This window comes from Copadichromis virginalis, linkage group LG22, assembly GCF_057382275.1.
Source record: "Copadichromis virginalis isolate Kocher_CV1m ecotype Utaka linkage group LG22, C_Virginalis_male_GT1.1, whole genome shotgun sequence".
Taxonomy (NCBI): domain Eukaryota; kingdom Metazoa; phylum Chordata; class Actinopteri; order Cichliformes; family Cichlidae; genus Copadichromis; species Copadichromis virginalis.
Genome location: NC_140638.1, coordinates 26,688,381 through 26,706,106, shown reverse-complemented (window position 1 = coordinate 26,706,106; position 17,726 = coordinate 26,688,381). Strand labels below are relative to the sequence as shown.

Below are 17,726 nucleotides of genomic sequence, written 5' to 3'. Positions count from 1 at the left end.
CATCAACCTTTGCATGTTGCTAGGTTACTGTGCTGGGAGGTTGCTATGCTACAGTGCTGACAGATAACTGTAGCTGAGAGGAGAGAGAACATCTGAAACACAAAAAACATCTCATATGAAAAAATGTAAGGAATGAACGAGCAGAGGATGGCTGCAGTGCTACCTCCTGACTGTAGAAACCACTGCATCATTTAGGTATCTTAATGCCTAACCAGCTTTCAACTGCTCCCGTATTAACACGAGCTCCACACAGCAGCCATCTCCATGTTTGATGTCAGAGTTTGCATCCAAAGAGCTGTCGCGATCTAACCAAAGTAAACTGAGGATGTGGACAAGGTGTGCAGTTATATTATTTGGAAATATTGTTCTGACTTTTTGCAATATTTCTAATCTGTATAAAGTAAAACTGGACCAGGGTTTTGACATGCAAGCTGAAAGTGTCGATGAAAAATAATGCACAGATTTCTAGCAAAACATTAGCTGGGTGTGACGTACCTGAAGGCTGCCTCTTGGACAGTACTCTGTGATGATGCACATGTTCGGCGGGTCAATACAGGCGCCAATGAAGCGGGTCAGGTGTTCATTTTGGACATCTCGCATCTACAAAAACACAGAGGCTGCTACTTTAAATCCTATCATGCTCTACAAACAAAATGGGTAGATTGGTAGGTTGAGATCATTTAGGAGGTTAGATCGGATAGGTGTATACACACACACACACACACACACACACATATATATATATATATGCATGCAGGTAGGTAAGGTTTTCAGTCTATAGCAAGTCGCTAGGCTATTATTTCATTTGCTACAAATACAAAAGCTCAACATCCTGCAAGAAGACCTATAAGCTAGGTCAGTCAGGTACAGTGTTAGCTGGTAGGTTAGTGGGCAGATAGTTCTTACATGCTTCAGTTCAAACAGAACCTTCCGGGTCAGTTCGATGCGTTTCTTGTTGATGTATTTGATAGCTGCCAAGTTTCCCTGCAGGAGACACAGTGAACCAGATTACCACTTGACACCATCTTGTTAGAGGAACATGTGATGGGACTGTCAGCGTCTGTCAGACCTTGTAGTATCCGGTTTTAGTGTAGATCTGAAAGTTTCCCTCCATGGTCATCAGAGAACCATAGTTGGATCCTTTCTGCAGACACAAGCACAAACAATCGAGACACTCGGCTTTTTTTCAATGAAGAGTGTAGGTCCTGGATAACATGCAGCACTACCATACGGAGGAAACTTTTTTCCTCATGTTTTGCATGGGTGGTCCAGCCCAGTAGTTACTAATTAATAGAGTAATCAGCATCACAGTGAATAATTATATAATATATAACATAATATATATTATATAAAGAAAAGAAAACCAGGTTTATGGTTTGAAGGAGACTTCAATTATCTTTTTTTTGCACAACTCTACTATACAATGAAGAATTTAGGAAAATGATTTAATTCAATGTGAACAAATCAGTCAGTCAGCTGATCCAGGCCCAGAGAGCTTCCGGTGTAGCCGGGAATTCCAGAAAGGGAAAAATAGAAATCCAGTTGAAGGCTTCCTGTTCCATCTGTTAGTCATTGTTTACAAATGCAAACACATTTCAGACTATAAACTGAAACTGGAAAATTTCAGGAAGTAAAGACAGGCACTGTATTAGGTATAATATGTTTCCAGTGAGTACGGATGATTTATTTATAGTATAATAACAGCTGTGTTACCAGAGACATGGTGAGCCTGCTGCACGCTCTCCTCAGGACTTTATCCAGGTTGCTCATCTGGACGTCATCCCAGGAAACTCTCCACAGCTGAGCTGCAAGCTCGCTCTCCAGCTTCAGCTTCCTGTTCAGCAGACAGGAAGAGAGTGTGTATATGTGCATATGTGCGAGTGTGTGTGTTGAAATTTGAGGGGAAGGAAAATGGAGAGAAAGCTGATGGAAAGGATAAACAGGCTGAATGAGTTACACAGAGATCTGGTGGGGCGGCTGTGGCTCTGGTGTTAGAACCACTGGAGCACTGGCGTGTGAGCGTGTGTGAAAGTATTAGGTATGGATAAAAGCATTGGATGAATGTCTGCGATTGGGCGGATGAAATTTGTAGTAGAAAGTGCTTTGAGTGTGCTTTGAGGATCTCAGTCAGAGATGCTTGGCTTTACACTAGCGTTTGTTCCAGTTAGGATTATGCTCTATAAGTGGAAAAGCAGCCAGACCAGAGCAAGGGAATGACTTCAGCTTATGAACTGATGATAACAAACCTCCGTAACAGTAGAGTCTCACCTGCCTGTATGGAGTCAGTTTTTGAATTTGAGTGCATGAGTGAGCTTCTTGTCAGTTTTATGCTTTGTTCATTTTCACTTTCAATGACTCAAAATCAAATCAGGGTTTTCTTTGTTGAAGTCAGATGAGGATTTCTCCTTCGAGCCTTCCTTTCTTTCTGGGCCTGATGTGCAGCATGAGTGTAATGATTTAAACTGAGATCTGCCGGGGTCGCAATGGGGTCATACGTCCAGTTTTCATACTCAGTACAGAGATACAAACATGTTTGGCTCACCTGTAGATGAAGATGGTGACAGTAACGATGATGACAAAGACAAAGCAGATCACCATTGCAACCATCTGATGCATAGCAACTGTACCTAAAAGATGAGACAGGAAGAAAATCCATTACTGTTTGCAGGAGTGAGGACCAGTTTGAGCTCATTTGCTCTGGGTGAAGCGGTTTTCAGTCCATGGGGCTTAACATGTGTTATAAGCAAAGATGGGCAGTAAGGCATACTTTTTTAAAGTAACAAGTAAAGTAAGGGATTACTATTGCAAAAAAGTAATTAGATTACTCTTACTTCTTTCCCATAAGCATGCTGCATTACTAAACAGTGATTTTGTTTGTGAGAGTGTCTCATGACAATGACGTACAAGTGTGTGACGTCTGTGGCAGCCACAGACGTGTGTAGATCAACAATGGATAATATGGAGTGTGGGAGAGAGTATGTGCAGCGTTTAAAGCTTGGAAGTACTGACATTACTTTGAGTTTGATTCCATAAAAAGTGACCAAAACATTAGTGTCTGCGTGGGAATAAAACTTCCTTCTACAGTGAAAAATTACATTTCAAAATTTCAGCAAGCACCTAGCACGCTGCCATGGGAACGTAAAATTCACAGAGAAACCCCCCGGATCCCCCCACTGACATGACCGCTGTGGCACCAGGCAAACCTCCACCGGCCCTGCTTCTGCTAATCAGCTGAAAATAGAATTAGTGCTGCTGAATCTTAGATTTCATTTATTTTTTGCTGTGTTTTACTTGCATCTATTTGAAAGAGCAAGTGTAATATGCTGGAATACGCAGAAAACAGGTTTAACTGTTAAACAAATTTCTTCAAGTCAAAGACTGTTCCATATAATTTCATTTTAAACTTTATGCACATTGCATCAAGCAAAAGATAAATACTAATAAAAACAAGTTTCAAAAAGAGACTTTTTCATTTGATTCAATTGTATATGATGGATTATGCAGAAAAAAATGCTGATGTTTAGGCTTCAAAATGTGACGTTTTTGTGACGTAGCCTGTGATCTGCAGTTTAGCAATGTCACAATACCAGAAATGTAGGTACGAATCATTAAAATTATATGATTATCAATAGGAAAAAAAATTATCATCCCATGTACTTAAAGATAAACTACTTTAATAAATCAATGGCATCCTGGCAGCAAGCTGTTTCTTTAAAGTGTTAACTATATTTTTTGACAGCACAGAGGCTGAAATGACTGAGTATACTGTTAGTGTTACTTTAAAGTTAGTTCCATTAAGTTACCTTAAGGATGTATAACGTTAGCCATTGCAAAGACCCTTTTGAACATATCAAACTTCACTATAAGCACTATATACAAATGCACTATATAAGAACCAGTCCATGCATTGGTTCTCGTGACATCCTTTGTGCAGTTTGGTCTGTAGTCTGTAGTTGTGCGTTCGTACTTGTGAGACATGCTGGGTTGTTGTTCTTGAAGCCACACTTGGGGATGTCTGGTGGCGGAGAACCTTTGGGCCAGTGGAAGTTTAGACCATTTTGCAGGATGAGCTGCTTTATGCTGCTGTTATACACGCACACCACCTGGGAACATACACACACCACAACTGGTTTCTTCACTTTGTTCAAAGCCTGCAATCTCACTTACTCCCTAACAGTATCGAATAGGGCAGGAGTGGCCAACTCCAGGCCTCGAGGGCTGGTGTCTTGCAGGTTTCAGATGTGTCCTTGATCCATCACAGCTGATTTAAATGGCTAAATTACCTCCTCAACATTTCTTGAAGTTCTCCAGAGGCCTGGTAATGAACTAATCATTTGATTCAGTTGTGATGACCCAGAGTGATATCTAAAACCTGCAGGACACTGGCTCTCGAGGCCTGGAGTTGGCCACCCCTGGAATAGGGTTTATTGGTGTGTCAGGGCCCTGGGTTGGGGACGCAGGGTTTAGAATTTGAACTCTGGTTTGGGGTTAAAGGATGTTCTAAGTTTAATTCTCTGGTGCTGCTACACCAGGCTTGGAGAGTTTTCCTGCCTTGGAGCCAGTGACATCTGGAGTAATTACACTCACCTGCTGCTGATCAGCCTCGTCAAGTGAGTACTACTAACTGGGCGACAGTCAGCACAGGATCGTTGTACAATCAGTTCTCCTGCTAGTGAGGTGAAAGTGTTTCTGTTGGCCAGTTGTTTGGAATATACTTACAGCAGTGTCTCTTGTTTCCAGGTGGATTGAGGAAATGGGTGGAGGGTGCTGGGCACAAGTGTACATAGACACCGAAGAGGGAGCTGGGAACTGACACACGAAGAGAACACGCACTGGGGATTATTGGCACTTTTATTTTTACTTTATTTTTTGTAGGGCTGTCCTGGTTGACACGCCTCTACAATGTTGCGTGGAGATCAGGGGCAGTACCCCTGGACTGGCAGACTGGGGTGGTGGTCCCCATCTTTAAGAAGGGGGACCGGAGGGTGTGTTCCAACTACAGGGGGATCACACTCCTCAGCCTCCCTGGGAAAGTCTACGCCAGGGTGCTGGAAAAGAGAGTCCGCTAGTCGAACCTCGGATACAGGAGGAACAATGCGGTTTTCGTCCTGGTCGCGGAACACTGGACCAGCTCTTTATCCTCTCAAGGATACTTGAGGGTGCATGGGAGTTTGCCCAACCAGTCTACATGTGTTTTGTGGACTTGGAGAAGGCATTCGACCGTGTTCCTCGGGGTGTCCTGTGGGAGCTGTTGGGGGAGTATGGGGTGTCTGGCCCGTTACTACGGGCCATTCGATCCTTATACAACCATTGCAAGAGCTTGGTTCGCTCGTCGGGGTCTCCCCTGACACACTGAACTTTACTCCAGTCGGTTTTACGGTAGCTCTGCAGCCTTTATCGTACCTCTAAGGTGTTACATGACAATGATGACATCAATAGTCTTACCTGGAATTCTCCAGACTCAACATCGGTCATGTCCCACACAGCGAAGTCCATCTCTCTGTCCCCGAACTCGTCCATCTCCACAGGGCCCATCACGCCTGCAGAGACGCCACAGAGCAGATGTTATCTGTTTGTGATCTTGGAGAACACTAACTCTTTTCTCTGTTATTTCTGAGTGTTTGCTTTGCAGCGATGGGGAAATATTTTCACTCAGCTCGGGCACAGTTTGAACTGACGTGAGGTCACGTTAATATTTTTTTACCATGTTCTGAGAAATGTTTACTTTCACAATCAAATTTATTTATTTGACATATTTTATTGGCACCCTGAATGATGGAAGTCTTTATCTCGCATACCCAAAAGGTCAAAGATCTAGCTTAGACAAACACAAATGTGAACTGAAGCCTGACAGGTTGGTGATGTAATTCTCACATTTCTGCTCCAACATGGAAAAATACTGCAACCACTCTGCAGTCTTCTCAGATCCCTTGACAAACACCAACAACAATAAAAAAAAAAAGGTGGAATGATCACTGACAGAGCGGCTTGTTTACAGGAATAATTCTCCACACTGATTTTGGCTCCTCAGTCAGTCAAACATCTGTCGCTTTTTATTATGCCTGTAGTAATATGTATAAATGCACACAATTGTGTGGAAATCAATCTGCACATTGAAGCATGGCCTCCTCGGGCTCGTGGCTAGTGAAGCAGCTTGTGGCTAGTGAAGTCTCTGAGCCAATTAAACTGCATACAGCTCAACAGCCTGCAGGATTTAAACTCGGGTTCACCTTCAATTTAAGGAATCAGTGAAACAGGAGCTTGTTTTCTTCCTGACCATTATCAGGAATGGAGACACTGTGTCACAGCAAACAACAGCAATATACAAGCTCGAGGGGGGAGGGACCTCAAAGAATCAGCCGACCGACCAACCTTTATCAAATAAAAGCTGTCAGATTTTCTGGTTTTACAGTGGTATGGTCATGGTTACTGCAGCCTGCCCCACCCCACTGTTCTGTATGGACATGGAGGGACAAATGAGGGTTTTTAAGCTGAAATGGTTCCTCATTTAAAGCCCTGTGGTTCTCCACCCTGTTTGTAATACCACCAAGCAGAGAGAAGAGATTATTGTAAATAAAATGTCATTGTCAACTTTTTTTTTTCTTTTACTCAACAGTTTTGTAATAACTGAATATTTTCTGATTAGCTAGAAACAACAATGCTTCTAGTGAAGCACAACAAAGTTAAACACAGTGAAGCTAGACTCCAGCACAGCCTCATTTAATGAGTAACTGAGACACAACAAATGTCCATCAGAATTCCCTCATACTCGCTGCATTTTGGCAAAGCTCAGTTACCTGAGACTGTCCTTTAGTGGGCGCGTTATGGTGAAATGCTCTGAAATTTAAAGAAATGTGAATAAACTCACTGAGATGTAATCGTGAGCACCTTTGAGTGCTTTTATGTCTTTCTGTCTGCAAACATGATGAAGGTTAATTTAATGTTTTCTTGGTTCACAATTAACAAAAAGCCTTAGAACATAAACTGCACAATGGAAACTCCAAACAGAAAATCCAACTAAATACAACACATGAGACAAGAGACTAACAAAATAAAACAGGAAGTAACTAAAAGGGGCTATCTCATGCAGCAAAGAGGACTTAACAAGATGCAAGGGACACAGCAGGCAGGATAGAATAGCCCTTTGTTGTCATTGAAAATGTACAATGAAATTGTGGGTGCTCCACATCAACCATGCTGGAGTAAAATATGAATAGTAGACAGCAGGAATAAATAGCAAACAGCTTAAATACATACAATCATGAGGGGTATACACAAAAGGCACACATTACAGAAGAAATTGCAAAAGGCAGTGCAAGGATGCAAATTACTCGGTCTGAAAAGAGTCCACGTGCGAGTGGTCTGAGTGGTGATGGTTACTCAGATGAAGGCTCCGATTGGTGAGGTGAGTGGGCAGGGGTGTGATGTGGGGGATAGTGTTTGTTGACAGTCCGAACAGCCCAGGGGAATATGCTGTTTTTAAGTCTGGAGGTGTGGGACCTGATTGACCTGAAGCACCAACCATAGGGCAGCAGGTCAAACATGTGGTGGGTGGGATGCAAGGCAAGTCATCATGGCCCTGGTTTTTCTGAGACAGGAGGATCTGGCAATGACCTCCAGGGGTGGCAGAAGGCAGCCAATGATTTTTTTGAGCGGTGTTCATTACCTTCTGTGCAACCTTACTGTTCTCAGTAGTGGCCCAAGCATACCAAACACCCAGGCATCAGGCGAGCACGCTCTCCAGTGAGGCATGCTAGGCTAGCAGCAGTTTCTGGTCCAGCTTTTTCTTCCTCAGGACACAGATGAAGTGCAGTTGCTGTTAGGCCTTCTTTACCAGGGTGTTGGTGTTGTGAGTCCAGGTGAAATTGACGGAGATGTGGGTGCCCAGAAACCTGAAGGTGGAGAAAGATTCCACCCGTTCTTCATTTATAATGGGAGGGGAGTAGACCTGTCTGAGCCTCCTGGAGTCCATTATGACTTCTTTGGGATATTCAGCTCAAGGTATTTTCTGAGCACCAGCGCAAAAGAAGGACAGGGGGATATTGAGGTGGTCCAGTTTGTTGGTAAGGATGTCTGGGTTCATGGTGAGCTGTAGTCCATGAAAAGTCCTCATGTAGTCCTCGGGTAGTTCTTACTATTCCTAGATGTTTCAGTGCTCTTTGAAAAGTGATGGTTAACGATAACTGATAACTATTAGGGTTGTGCGCAACTAGTCAACTAATAGTTGTTCCTGTTACTAGTCGGTACCAGACATACTAGTCGTTTAATCTAATTGTTTACATTTTCTTTGATGCTTAATGCCAGTAAATTGTTGTATCTTAATGTTATGCAGCCATCTGCCACCAGATGGAAATTTGTTGGTGAGAAACACCAAAACTCCGTTAATCTCGGCCTGATGTTTTCTTAACATTATCATTAGAATGAGATCACGGATCAAAACGGCAGAAATTAGCTTTCTTGCCCAAGGAGTCAACGACTGAGACTGTCCGAGCTGGGGCTCGAACCGGCAACCTTCCGATTACAAGGCGAACGCCCAACACTTTGAGCCATGATCGCCCCTATATAGTACATGTAACATTCATTTTATCATTTAATAAAATTCATCCAAACGTTTAGTAAAAAATATCAAGTTGAAAAGAGGTTTTTGATCTCAAATTTGTTTTCCAGAAACTGATACTTTTAATAATAATGGATTGGATTTATATAGCGCTTTTCAAGGCACCCAAAGCGCTTTACAATGCCATTATTCACTCACACACACTGGTGGACGGAGTAGGGTAAAGTGTCTTGCCCAAGGACACAACGACCAGAACAGAGAGCCCAGGGATCGAACCGGCGACCTTCCGGTTACAGATGCGCTTCCCAAACCCCTGAGCCACGGTCACCCCTTTTGTACAGTGTACCTTGAGTTTAGCCTTTACGTTAGGGCAGCAGGGAAGCCCAGACCTCTTCATCACCACCCCTTCTTCCTGGGAAACATTGAGCCTTTCTCAGGCCAGCCTAGGTGTAATCTCTCCAGCGTGTCCCAGTTCTATGCTGGTATGCTATCCTTATGGCAGGACATTTCTGCCTATAACACCTTGTCCTGGAGATGCCTGCCTCAGCTGGCTCCTTTCAATGTGGATGATCAGCACCTGTAGTCCCTCCTTAATGACTGAATTCTTCACTCTATACCGAGAGAGAACCCTTCCACCCCACAGACACTTCACCTACTGCCTACTGGTGTTGGCCAGAAGGGCCGATGACGCGATATGGCAGCCTCGCCTCTGTCAGTCTGCCGCAGGGCAGCTGTGGCTACAACTGTAGCTTGCCTCCACCAGTGTGTGAATGGGTGGATGACTGGGTGTGTAAAGCGCTTTGGGGTCCCTAGGTGGGACTAGCAAAAGCGCTATACAAATACAGGCCATTTACCACTTGTATGCGCATAAATAAAAAATAATAAAATTATATCTGTAGTCAAAATGATGTCAGTTAAATTAAAATGAATTTCAGCCAGGCAAGTATCAAAAGACTGCACTTAGCACTTTGTTTTTACTGCACTACAAACCTCTTAACGTGTGTTTCAAGAGAAATAAAATTAATAGAATATATAGAGAATACAATATTATTCTTTAATGGCAAATACTACATAGGCTTGGTGAAGGTTTGCTTGTTGTTAAAGGTTTATATTCATTTCTACTGTTGTCCTCCTTTCATCTATTAGGATTGTTTACTACCACCCCCTCATTTCCCCTCCCCTTCTCCTGTACCCCCATCCACCATCTCACACACCTCTGACGCAAATGCCCACTGATTGATGGCCGCTGACGGTGTTTCGGTGTATGTTGTGGATAAAAGCTGTTCAATCTAATAAAGAGCACACAGAGCAGCCTGTTTATCAGCACCATCAACACACTCGCATACACACTGAAGAAACACACACCGAAATCACAGTGGGACCTGGGCGTCCCGCTCCTGAGTCTGACTCTGGTTTTGATTATATTAGTGCTGGTTGACATATACGTGATAAATATAAGGACATATCTGTTTCTAAGGTACAGCCCTGTTTCCAAAAAATGCTCATTCCAAATATTAATAAAGTAGATGGTGATCCTTACACATTATTTATAGTCCACACAAAGCACGAGATTAACAGGCCCAGAAAAATAAAACACTGCACAGATTTGGCTGCTTAGTTCCTTAAAAATGTTTTATTGTGGTTACAGATGCATGTGTTGGATTCCATTGGGGTTTTTTTTTGTTTGTTTGTTTGTTTGTTTGTTTTTTGGGGGGGGATAAGTGTTTTTATTTTGATTTATTTATTTACTTACTCTGAACAATCTTTTTAATGTTTTTATTATTCTATGTATATATGTATCATTTTTGTGATTGTGTGGAGGGGTCTGTGTGGTGTAACTGAAAAAAATATCTCCCAAGGGAGACAAATAGTACGGAGCCCCTCTGATGACGTGGTCCAAAAAATAAATAAATTGTGGCCACAAAATACTAATTCGTGCCGTCGAAATAGTATAACGTGCCCACGAAATACTTAATTGTGGCCACGAAATACTATTTCGAGGGCACGAAATAGGTATAACGTGCGCACGAAATGCTAATTTGTGGGCACGAATTGGGTATAACGTGGCAATGAATTACGCATTTGTGGCAACAAAATAGATAACGTGCGCACATCATATTGATACAATTCCTGGACAGCTGCGTAGAGACATAAGCATAAGAGTAGGCTAAACCTATACACCATGGACAGAGACAGTATGATTGAGGTTTTTTTTAGGCTGGGAATGAGCTACAAATGCATTTTGAAAAGCCTGGCAATGCAAGGAACCATTATTACGGAGAGACATTTAAACGGGATATTATGAGCCCAGCTGCTTTACAGACGTAAGTACGACCTGGATGCCGGGATAGATTTTATTGTCAACCAACTGCAAGGGCCTGGGAAGGATCACGGTTATCGGTCAAGTGTTTCGTGCCCACAAATGAGCATTTCTTGCGCACGTTATACCTATTTCGTGCCCTCGAAATAGTATTTTGTGGCCACAATTTATTTATTTTTTGGACCATGTCATCAGAGGGGCTCCGTAAAATAGAGAGACTTTGACTTGTAACAGAAAACAGCACATGGCCGAAGTTTAGCTTGTTTTCCTCTGAGCTGTATCACCTCATCTTTACCTCTCTGAAGAGACAGACTGTTGCAGAGTAAAGCAAGGGGTTTTTATTGTCTTTTCTTTTTGATAAAGCATATTGTTATGATTGGATCACGGGACCCATTAGTTATGCAGCTGGTGCCTTCCTCTGTGTTTCTACGTCAGTCACCTTTTTCACTCACTGTGTTTTTATACACCTCTCTGCATTTAATCATTAGTTATTAATCAGTCTCTGGCTGTCTTCCACAGCATGTCTTGTCCTGTCTTCTGGTTTATGCCTGTTAAAAGGGAATTTTAAAACTTTCTGTCTTTCATTGAAATTCAACATGATAAGTCTTTGGACTTGTTTCAATTAAATTTGAGACCTGACAGAGTGTAAATGATTACATTGTTTTTAGCAGTCGGCCAAGTCTTTTGGAAACAGGGTTACAAAAATACTACAACAGAAATAGCACTGCGAGGAAACCAGGCTCGAGCTGTTCCAGTTTGAGAATGCAGTTGTAATTTATCCCAGTTTAGACTAGTTTTCAGGACTGACCTAACTGGTTCTTCATGGCAATTAGGAAATGCATAGAAAAACATTTAATTCCACTCCCTCCAACAGACGCTCTGACAGCCGAGTCATTATGGGACATGAAAGCTTGATCCTAAACTGACTGGACCATCGATGGACGTCCTTCCCTGATCCACACCAATCGGCAGCACAGGATGGTAACCCAGTCCCCTCTGGAGAGTTTACGCTGCACGTGGACCAACGTGTGTGTGTGTGGTTGTGGGTCAGAGTGTACCAGTGACATGGAAAGAGAACACTGGAGATCAGTGTGTTCACACGGTATATTAAAATAGGATCTAACCATGTTAGCTGATGAAGTGCTAATCTGCTGTGTTCTGTTCCTTTAAGCAGTTTTATTGTTTTTATGTAATTAAAAAAAAATCAATGTCATGTTCAGTGTGTGCTGTAAATGAATGATAAACCAGGAGGAGATTTTTCCTGCCACCATGTTTGCTTGCTTAAAAAAGTCACCCTGAGAGATTCACGTGTAGCGTTGTCTGCACCAGTCAGCAGGCTCACACTGTGCTTCACATCTGACTCACAGCTGCAGACAGTGTTGGGGAGTAACGGAATACATGTACCGCCGTTACGTATTTAAAATACAAAATATGAGTAACTGTATTCCATTGCAGTTACCATTTAAAAAGGTGGTATTCAGAATAGTTACTTTGCTGAAATAAATGGATTACACTGCGGTACTTTCCTGTTTCATATGTTAGGCTGTCCCCTCTCTATTTTTGGTAATTCCACGCCGGTGGAAACCTAAACAAAACACAGAGGCTCTAATGTCTGTGTCTCAATCTAGCGTCTCATAATGACGTGAGGAAATATTTTAAAAAATGATTTAATATGTAGGCAATAAGAGAGTGTTACAGGCATCGCCCTAAAGAATGTAGCCTCTCATGAGCAGTGTAGTCTGGGCTGCAGGGAGAATGGACTGCCATACCCGTTATGTTTCTGTGAGCGCGAGGGAGGGAGAAAAAGGAAAAGTACGAGCTGTCACCGAGCAGAAACGGGAGCTGGAAGCATGTAAATATAATAATAACCACTGCAGCCAAAAAGAGTCCCTGACGAGCCCAGTTGTAAGTAAGCTATTAAGACTCGACTGTACGCTATGTTCGTGTTTTCTCTGAAACAGCAAGTTCTGTTGGAGCAGCCTTTCAATGCCTCTCTCTGTCTCTCGCAAGCACTCGACCCAGACAACAAAGTAAAGCTAGTTTTCAGCTACGAGCCCGACACGAACCCGACGTATTAGCCAGAGGCCCCTTTACTACGGTTCGGAGCCGCGGACCTGTTTTATATACGTACGGAATAGTTTTCTATACGAGATCGCTGCAAAAAGTGCAGCCTCACCTAATGTCCACCCTACTATTACTCATTTTATATTAAGACTTAAAAATCTAGTTGTATTCGTATGGCGAGTAACCTTCAGTAATAGTAATAAATCACACAGCAATAGTACATTCATGTAGTTGTAAAAAAGCATGATAATATATGAAGTAATCCAAAGTATTCAGAATACGTTACTCTCATTGAGTAACGTAACGGAATACGTTACAAAATACATTTTGGGGCATGTATTCTGTAATCTGTAGTGGGATACATTTTAAAAGTAACCTTCACAACACTGACTGCAGATGAACAGGTTGGCCAGGTCTGTGAAGCCTTTCGTCCTCATTTCTTATGCATTATGAAACTTTATTATACATGACCAAATACACTCTCTCTTATACACACAAATATACACACACAGATCGGATTAGCGCTCATCTCCAGCTGAGTCCTGCTGTTATATCCTGTGGTGGACATTCGTTTTCTACACCTGGACCCCCCCCCCCCAATCATGTTTGTAATCTTCTCCTCTCCTTCCTGTCTGCCCTGCTATCTTTTGCCCAGTCTGTTCTTCTGTTTGAATAGAATAGAATAGAATAGAATAGAAAAGCCCTTTATTGTCACTGTACATGGTACAACGAAATTGTAAGTGCTTCAAATCAACTATGCCGGAATAAAATATAAATCGAAGACAGCAGGAATGAACAGCGAATAGGCGAAATATATACAATCAAGAGCAAAATATACAAAAATAAGAAAGACATTGCAGACTGTTAAAAACACTGGTGGCTTCCTCCCAGTAGGTGCATCTGTGGTATCACTTTAAAAATCCTAAAATCTTCAGGAAAGTTGATCTTTGGCCTTCAGGTGACCAGAATTTGACCTCCTCTGAGATTTTTAATAGATGCACCTATGGTACCAATTTCAAAATTATTTTGTCACTTTGTTCTCGAGTCATTGCATTCACAAAATCTTTAGTGTCCTCGCCGCCTGTCCTGCATGATGTCAATAATACCCCCATCAAAATGCTGCATTTCTTAAAATGAGCTCTCAACTAAGATCTTTCAGATGTTAGAGAATAATATGAAAATCTTTTTTTTTTTTATTGTTTTTGCGCACAAAAGAACAACAGGACATTAACATGCTTTACCCCCTGCAAATTCTTAGATTAATCATAAGCTGGAAAGCTGTTCATTTTCCAGCTTATGATTAATGTCATATTATGGTTCAGGATGACACTGAAGAGACCCTGTCCCTGACCTGTGCACTCAAAGGCCCCGCTTTCTCTATACCTAAATCTGCGAGCACCAAGTTACATCTGGAGCATGATAACTGTGTTATCTGTGTGTATTATGAACTGCCAGTGAACACTTTTTAACTAAAAACTTTTACAAACTTTAGACTTTAGATCAATGAATACCATACAGCTTGTTAGAACAAGAGGTGATTCTAGATCAACTGCAGGTGTGAATGTCTCTGTGTGTCAGCCCTGTGACGGACCGGTTATCTGTCCAGGTGCAACCTGTCTCTCGCATTGTGACAGCAGTGTTTTAACTTGAACTACCACTGGAGCCTCAGGCTGGACTTCAGTGACCTGAATCAACTTCTGTTGTCATTGTCGACATTAGCAACATGCATCCACCAACCACAGCTCATAAGGCATTGACAGGGTGATGAGGTGTGTGAAAGTTGTGCAGTTGCGTTTAGCCAGTGGGTGAGCAGGTGACCATATAGCAAGGAGAGCAGCCGACCAGGTTTGAGTCCAATCCTCTCTGTGTCTCCCCACTTTCCTGCCTATCTCCACTGCCACTATCCAATAAAGGCAAATCTAAAACCCAAAGCTTTAGTGTCGGTGTTTCTTTTCACTTGCATTTGATCTGATGTGTTCCTATGTTTCTTCGGCTTTTTCATACAGGATTGATTGGATTCCTATTCATGTCCAATCTTCAGTCTAAATGAATCCTAATTAAAACTCCAAAATGAGATTTTACTGGGACCCAGTACTGGGTGTCCATGACCTCTACTCTGAGTCCAACAGCATCACACACAGGCAGCCAATCAGAGAGCCACGTGTGGTTTTCCAGTTAGTTAGAGAAGTCTACACCTGTGCTACTTTACTCAGTTACTTGTAGTGCACATGCGATTTTCAGCCCAGTGCTGTGCTCTGATTAGTCACCCGCTGACAAATATCTGTGCTCACCTTTGATTGTCCTGTTCCACATCCTCCGGGTCACCTCATCTCCTCTGGGCCTCTGGACTGGTCCCAGTATTGGTCCCAGTCCTGGTCCTTGCAAATTCAGGGTCTCGTTCAGAGCATGAGCGTACAGTATCACCCCGTCGTAGAACCCTCCGGCAATCAGGTTGTACTGAGGGGACAAAGCATGTGATTGTTATAGATGAATATCAGTCTCTCACATATTTGAATAAAAATTTGAAATATCAGATTCAGTTAATCAATAAGGATTGTTATTTGTACCATAGAGTCTCTGATGGTGAAGTTGAACATCGCCTTTGCATCTTTTTTCAGAGTTTTAACAAACTGAAGATATTCGGGATTCTGGGGCTGCAGATACGTCAGCACTTTCACACTCTGACGAAATCAATAACAAGCTAATCAATTGACCAGATCACTTTACATCAGTGAGCATCCTTTAAAATTTAACAATGAAAGAGCATCTTGTCTCACCCTGAAAGCATTGCGAGCCGCATAGTCCTCCTGGTCTCCTCTGAACCAGGGCCTGATGGGAGCGCTCCCGTCCAGACCCTCAGCAAAAAGATCAATGAAGAAGAAGACATAGTCCTCCAGCTCCACCCCTTCCTTCCAGAATTGGACCATCAACGTCCTGAAGATGTCCCAGGAGCAGCACATGTACACAACTGAAGACAAAGAAGCAGCAATGTTATTCCATAAAGGAAAGGAACAGAGACAGCTGCCAACGCTTGATGGTAAATCTTTATTACACACACCATGTGTGCTTCATGGTGTGACCTGCGTGGAAGCCTGGATAACAAAAGCCCCATTCCAGCTCATCAACAAGACTTCTCAATTTCCATGACCAATACTTTTCATCAATGACCATTTTTCTGATGAAAAAAAATAAATGTAATGGCAACCACCAGTGCTACCCCTCAGTCTCATAGTACACACACCTGTGCTGTAAGTTTGATACTCCAGAAGAGTCCTTCTCGAGGGTTGGGAATCAAGAACTGGTTCTTGTAGGAAACTGGTTCCCAGTAGTCCAATTCTTTGGAACTGTTAGTTTGCCTGCCTATCGATCCTACGTATCTGTTCTTGCACTCACACTACAATCAGCTGATTTCAGTTAAGGTGTCAGAGAGGGAAAATAATGACGTAGTCACATTTATTTTTTTTTGCACTAAAGGATGGAATAAATGGTAAAGTGGATCTCTGCATGCATGACAGAAACAACCGCATTATGCTGCTAACATAACATTGGTTATTTGTAAGCATCTGCCCAGACAGCATGCTAATGCTAAGCCCGCCAACAACCCAGGGTGAATGCCAACCCCAGCAGCCAGACCCTTAACTTCAACATGTAAAAAAAAAAAAAAAAGATGAGCTGCAGCCTCCCTTTCTACCTGTTCACATTTCATGTTTTTGTGCTGGTTCGGTGTGAGATTGTAGCCTCTCAAGTTTATATTGTTAAATTGTGATTATGAGTGTTTCAGCTATTTTACAGAGTAATATGAAAGTAATGTAACGAGCAGTATAACAAATTACTTTCTCCTGGGAGTAATTAGCGTTCGATACTGTAGACCATAATATCCTATTAGAGCGATTAGAACATGCTGTAGGTATTACAGGTACTGCACTGCAGTGGTTTGTATCATATCTATCTAATAGACTCCAATTTGTTCATGTAAATGGAGAGTCCTCTTCACACACTGAGGTTAATTATGGAGTTCCACAGGGTTCAGTGCTAGGACCAATTCTGTTTACATTATACATGCTTCCCTTAGGCAGTATCATTAGAAGACATAGCATACATTTTCACTGCTATGCAGATGACACCCAGCTCTATCTGTCCATGAAGCCAGATAACACACACCAATTAGTTAAACTGCAGGAATGTCTTAAAGACATAAAGACCTGGATGGCCACTAACTTTCTGCTTCTTAATTCAGATAAAACTGAGGTTATTGTACTCGGCCCTGAAAATCTTAGAATTATGGTATCTAACCAGATTCTTACTCTGGATGGCATTACCTTGGCCACCAGTAACGCTGTGAGGAACCTTGGAGTCATTTTTGACCAGGACATGTCCTTCAATGCACATATTAAACAAATATGTAAGAATGCGTTCTTCCATTTGCGCAACATCTGTAAAATTAGAAATATCCTGTCTCAGAGTGACGCTGAAAAACTAGTTCATGCATTTATTACTTCCAGGCTGGACTACTGTAATTCATTATTATCAGGATGTCCAAAAAACTCACTGAAAAGCCTTCAGCTAATCCAAAATGCTGCAGCAAGAGTACTGACAGGGACTAGAAAGAGAGAGCATATTTCTCCTGCTTTGGCTTCCCTTCATTGGCTTCCTGTTAAATCCAGAATTGAATTCAAAATCCTGCTCCTCACATACAAGGTCTTAAATAATCAGGCCCCATCTTATCTTAATGACCTTGTAGTACCATATCACCCTATTAGAGCACTTCGCTCTCGCTCTGCAGGC

At 42.3% G+C, this 17,726-nt stretch overlaps 1 protein-coding gene across 2 annotated transcripts in view; it reads right to left on the bottom strand.

The window, feature by feature from the left end:
- Positions 1 to 17,726, bottom strand: part of npr1a (natriuretic peptide receptor 1a) — a 33,809-nt gene that overhangs the window by 6,018 nt on the left and 10,065 nt on the right. The window contains exons 3-12 of one of the 2 annotated variants that reach the window (XM_085445253.1): positions 15,719 to 15,909; positions 15,509 to 15,622; positions 15,233 to 15,398; positions 5,446 to 5,540; positions 3,968 to 4,103; positions 2,543 to 2,627; positions 1,714 to 1,834; positions 1,070 to 1,144; positions 907 to 984; positions 496 to 600 (exon numbers count right to left, since the gene is read on the bottom strand). In XM_085445253.1, coding sequence (XP_085301379.1) covers positions 496 to 600; positions 907 to 984; positions 1,070 to 1,144; positions 1,714 to 1,834; positions 2,543 to 2,627; positions 3,968 to 4,103; positions 5,446 to 5,540; positions 15,233 to 15,398; positions 15,509 to 15,622; positions 15,719 to 15,909 — 1,166 coding nt within the window. The remainder of the gene's footprint in view (positions 1 to 495; positions 601 to 906; positions 985 to 1,069; positions 1,145 to 1,713; positions 1,835 to 2,542; positions 2,628 to 3,967; positions 4,104 to 5,445; positions 5,541 to 15,232; positions 15,399 to 15,508; positions 15,623 to 15,718; positions 15,910 to 17,726) is intronic. The other variant, XM_085445254.1, reaches the window with a different exon arrangement.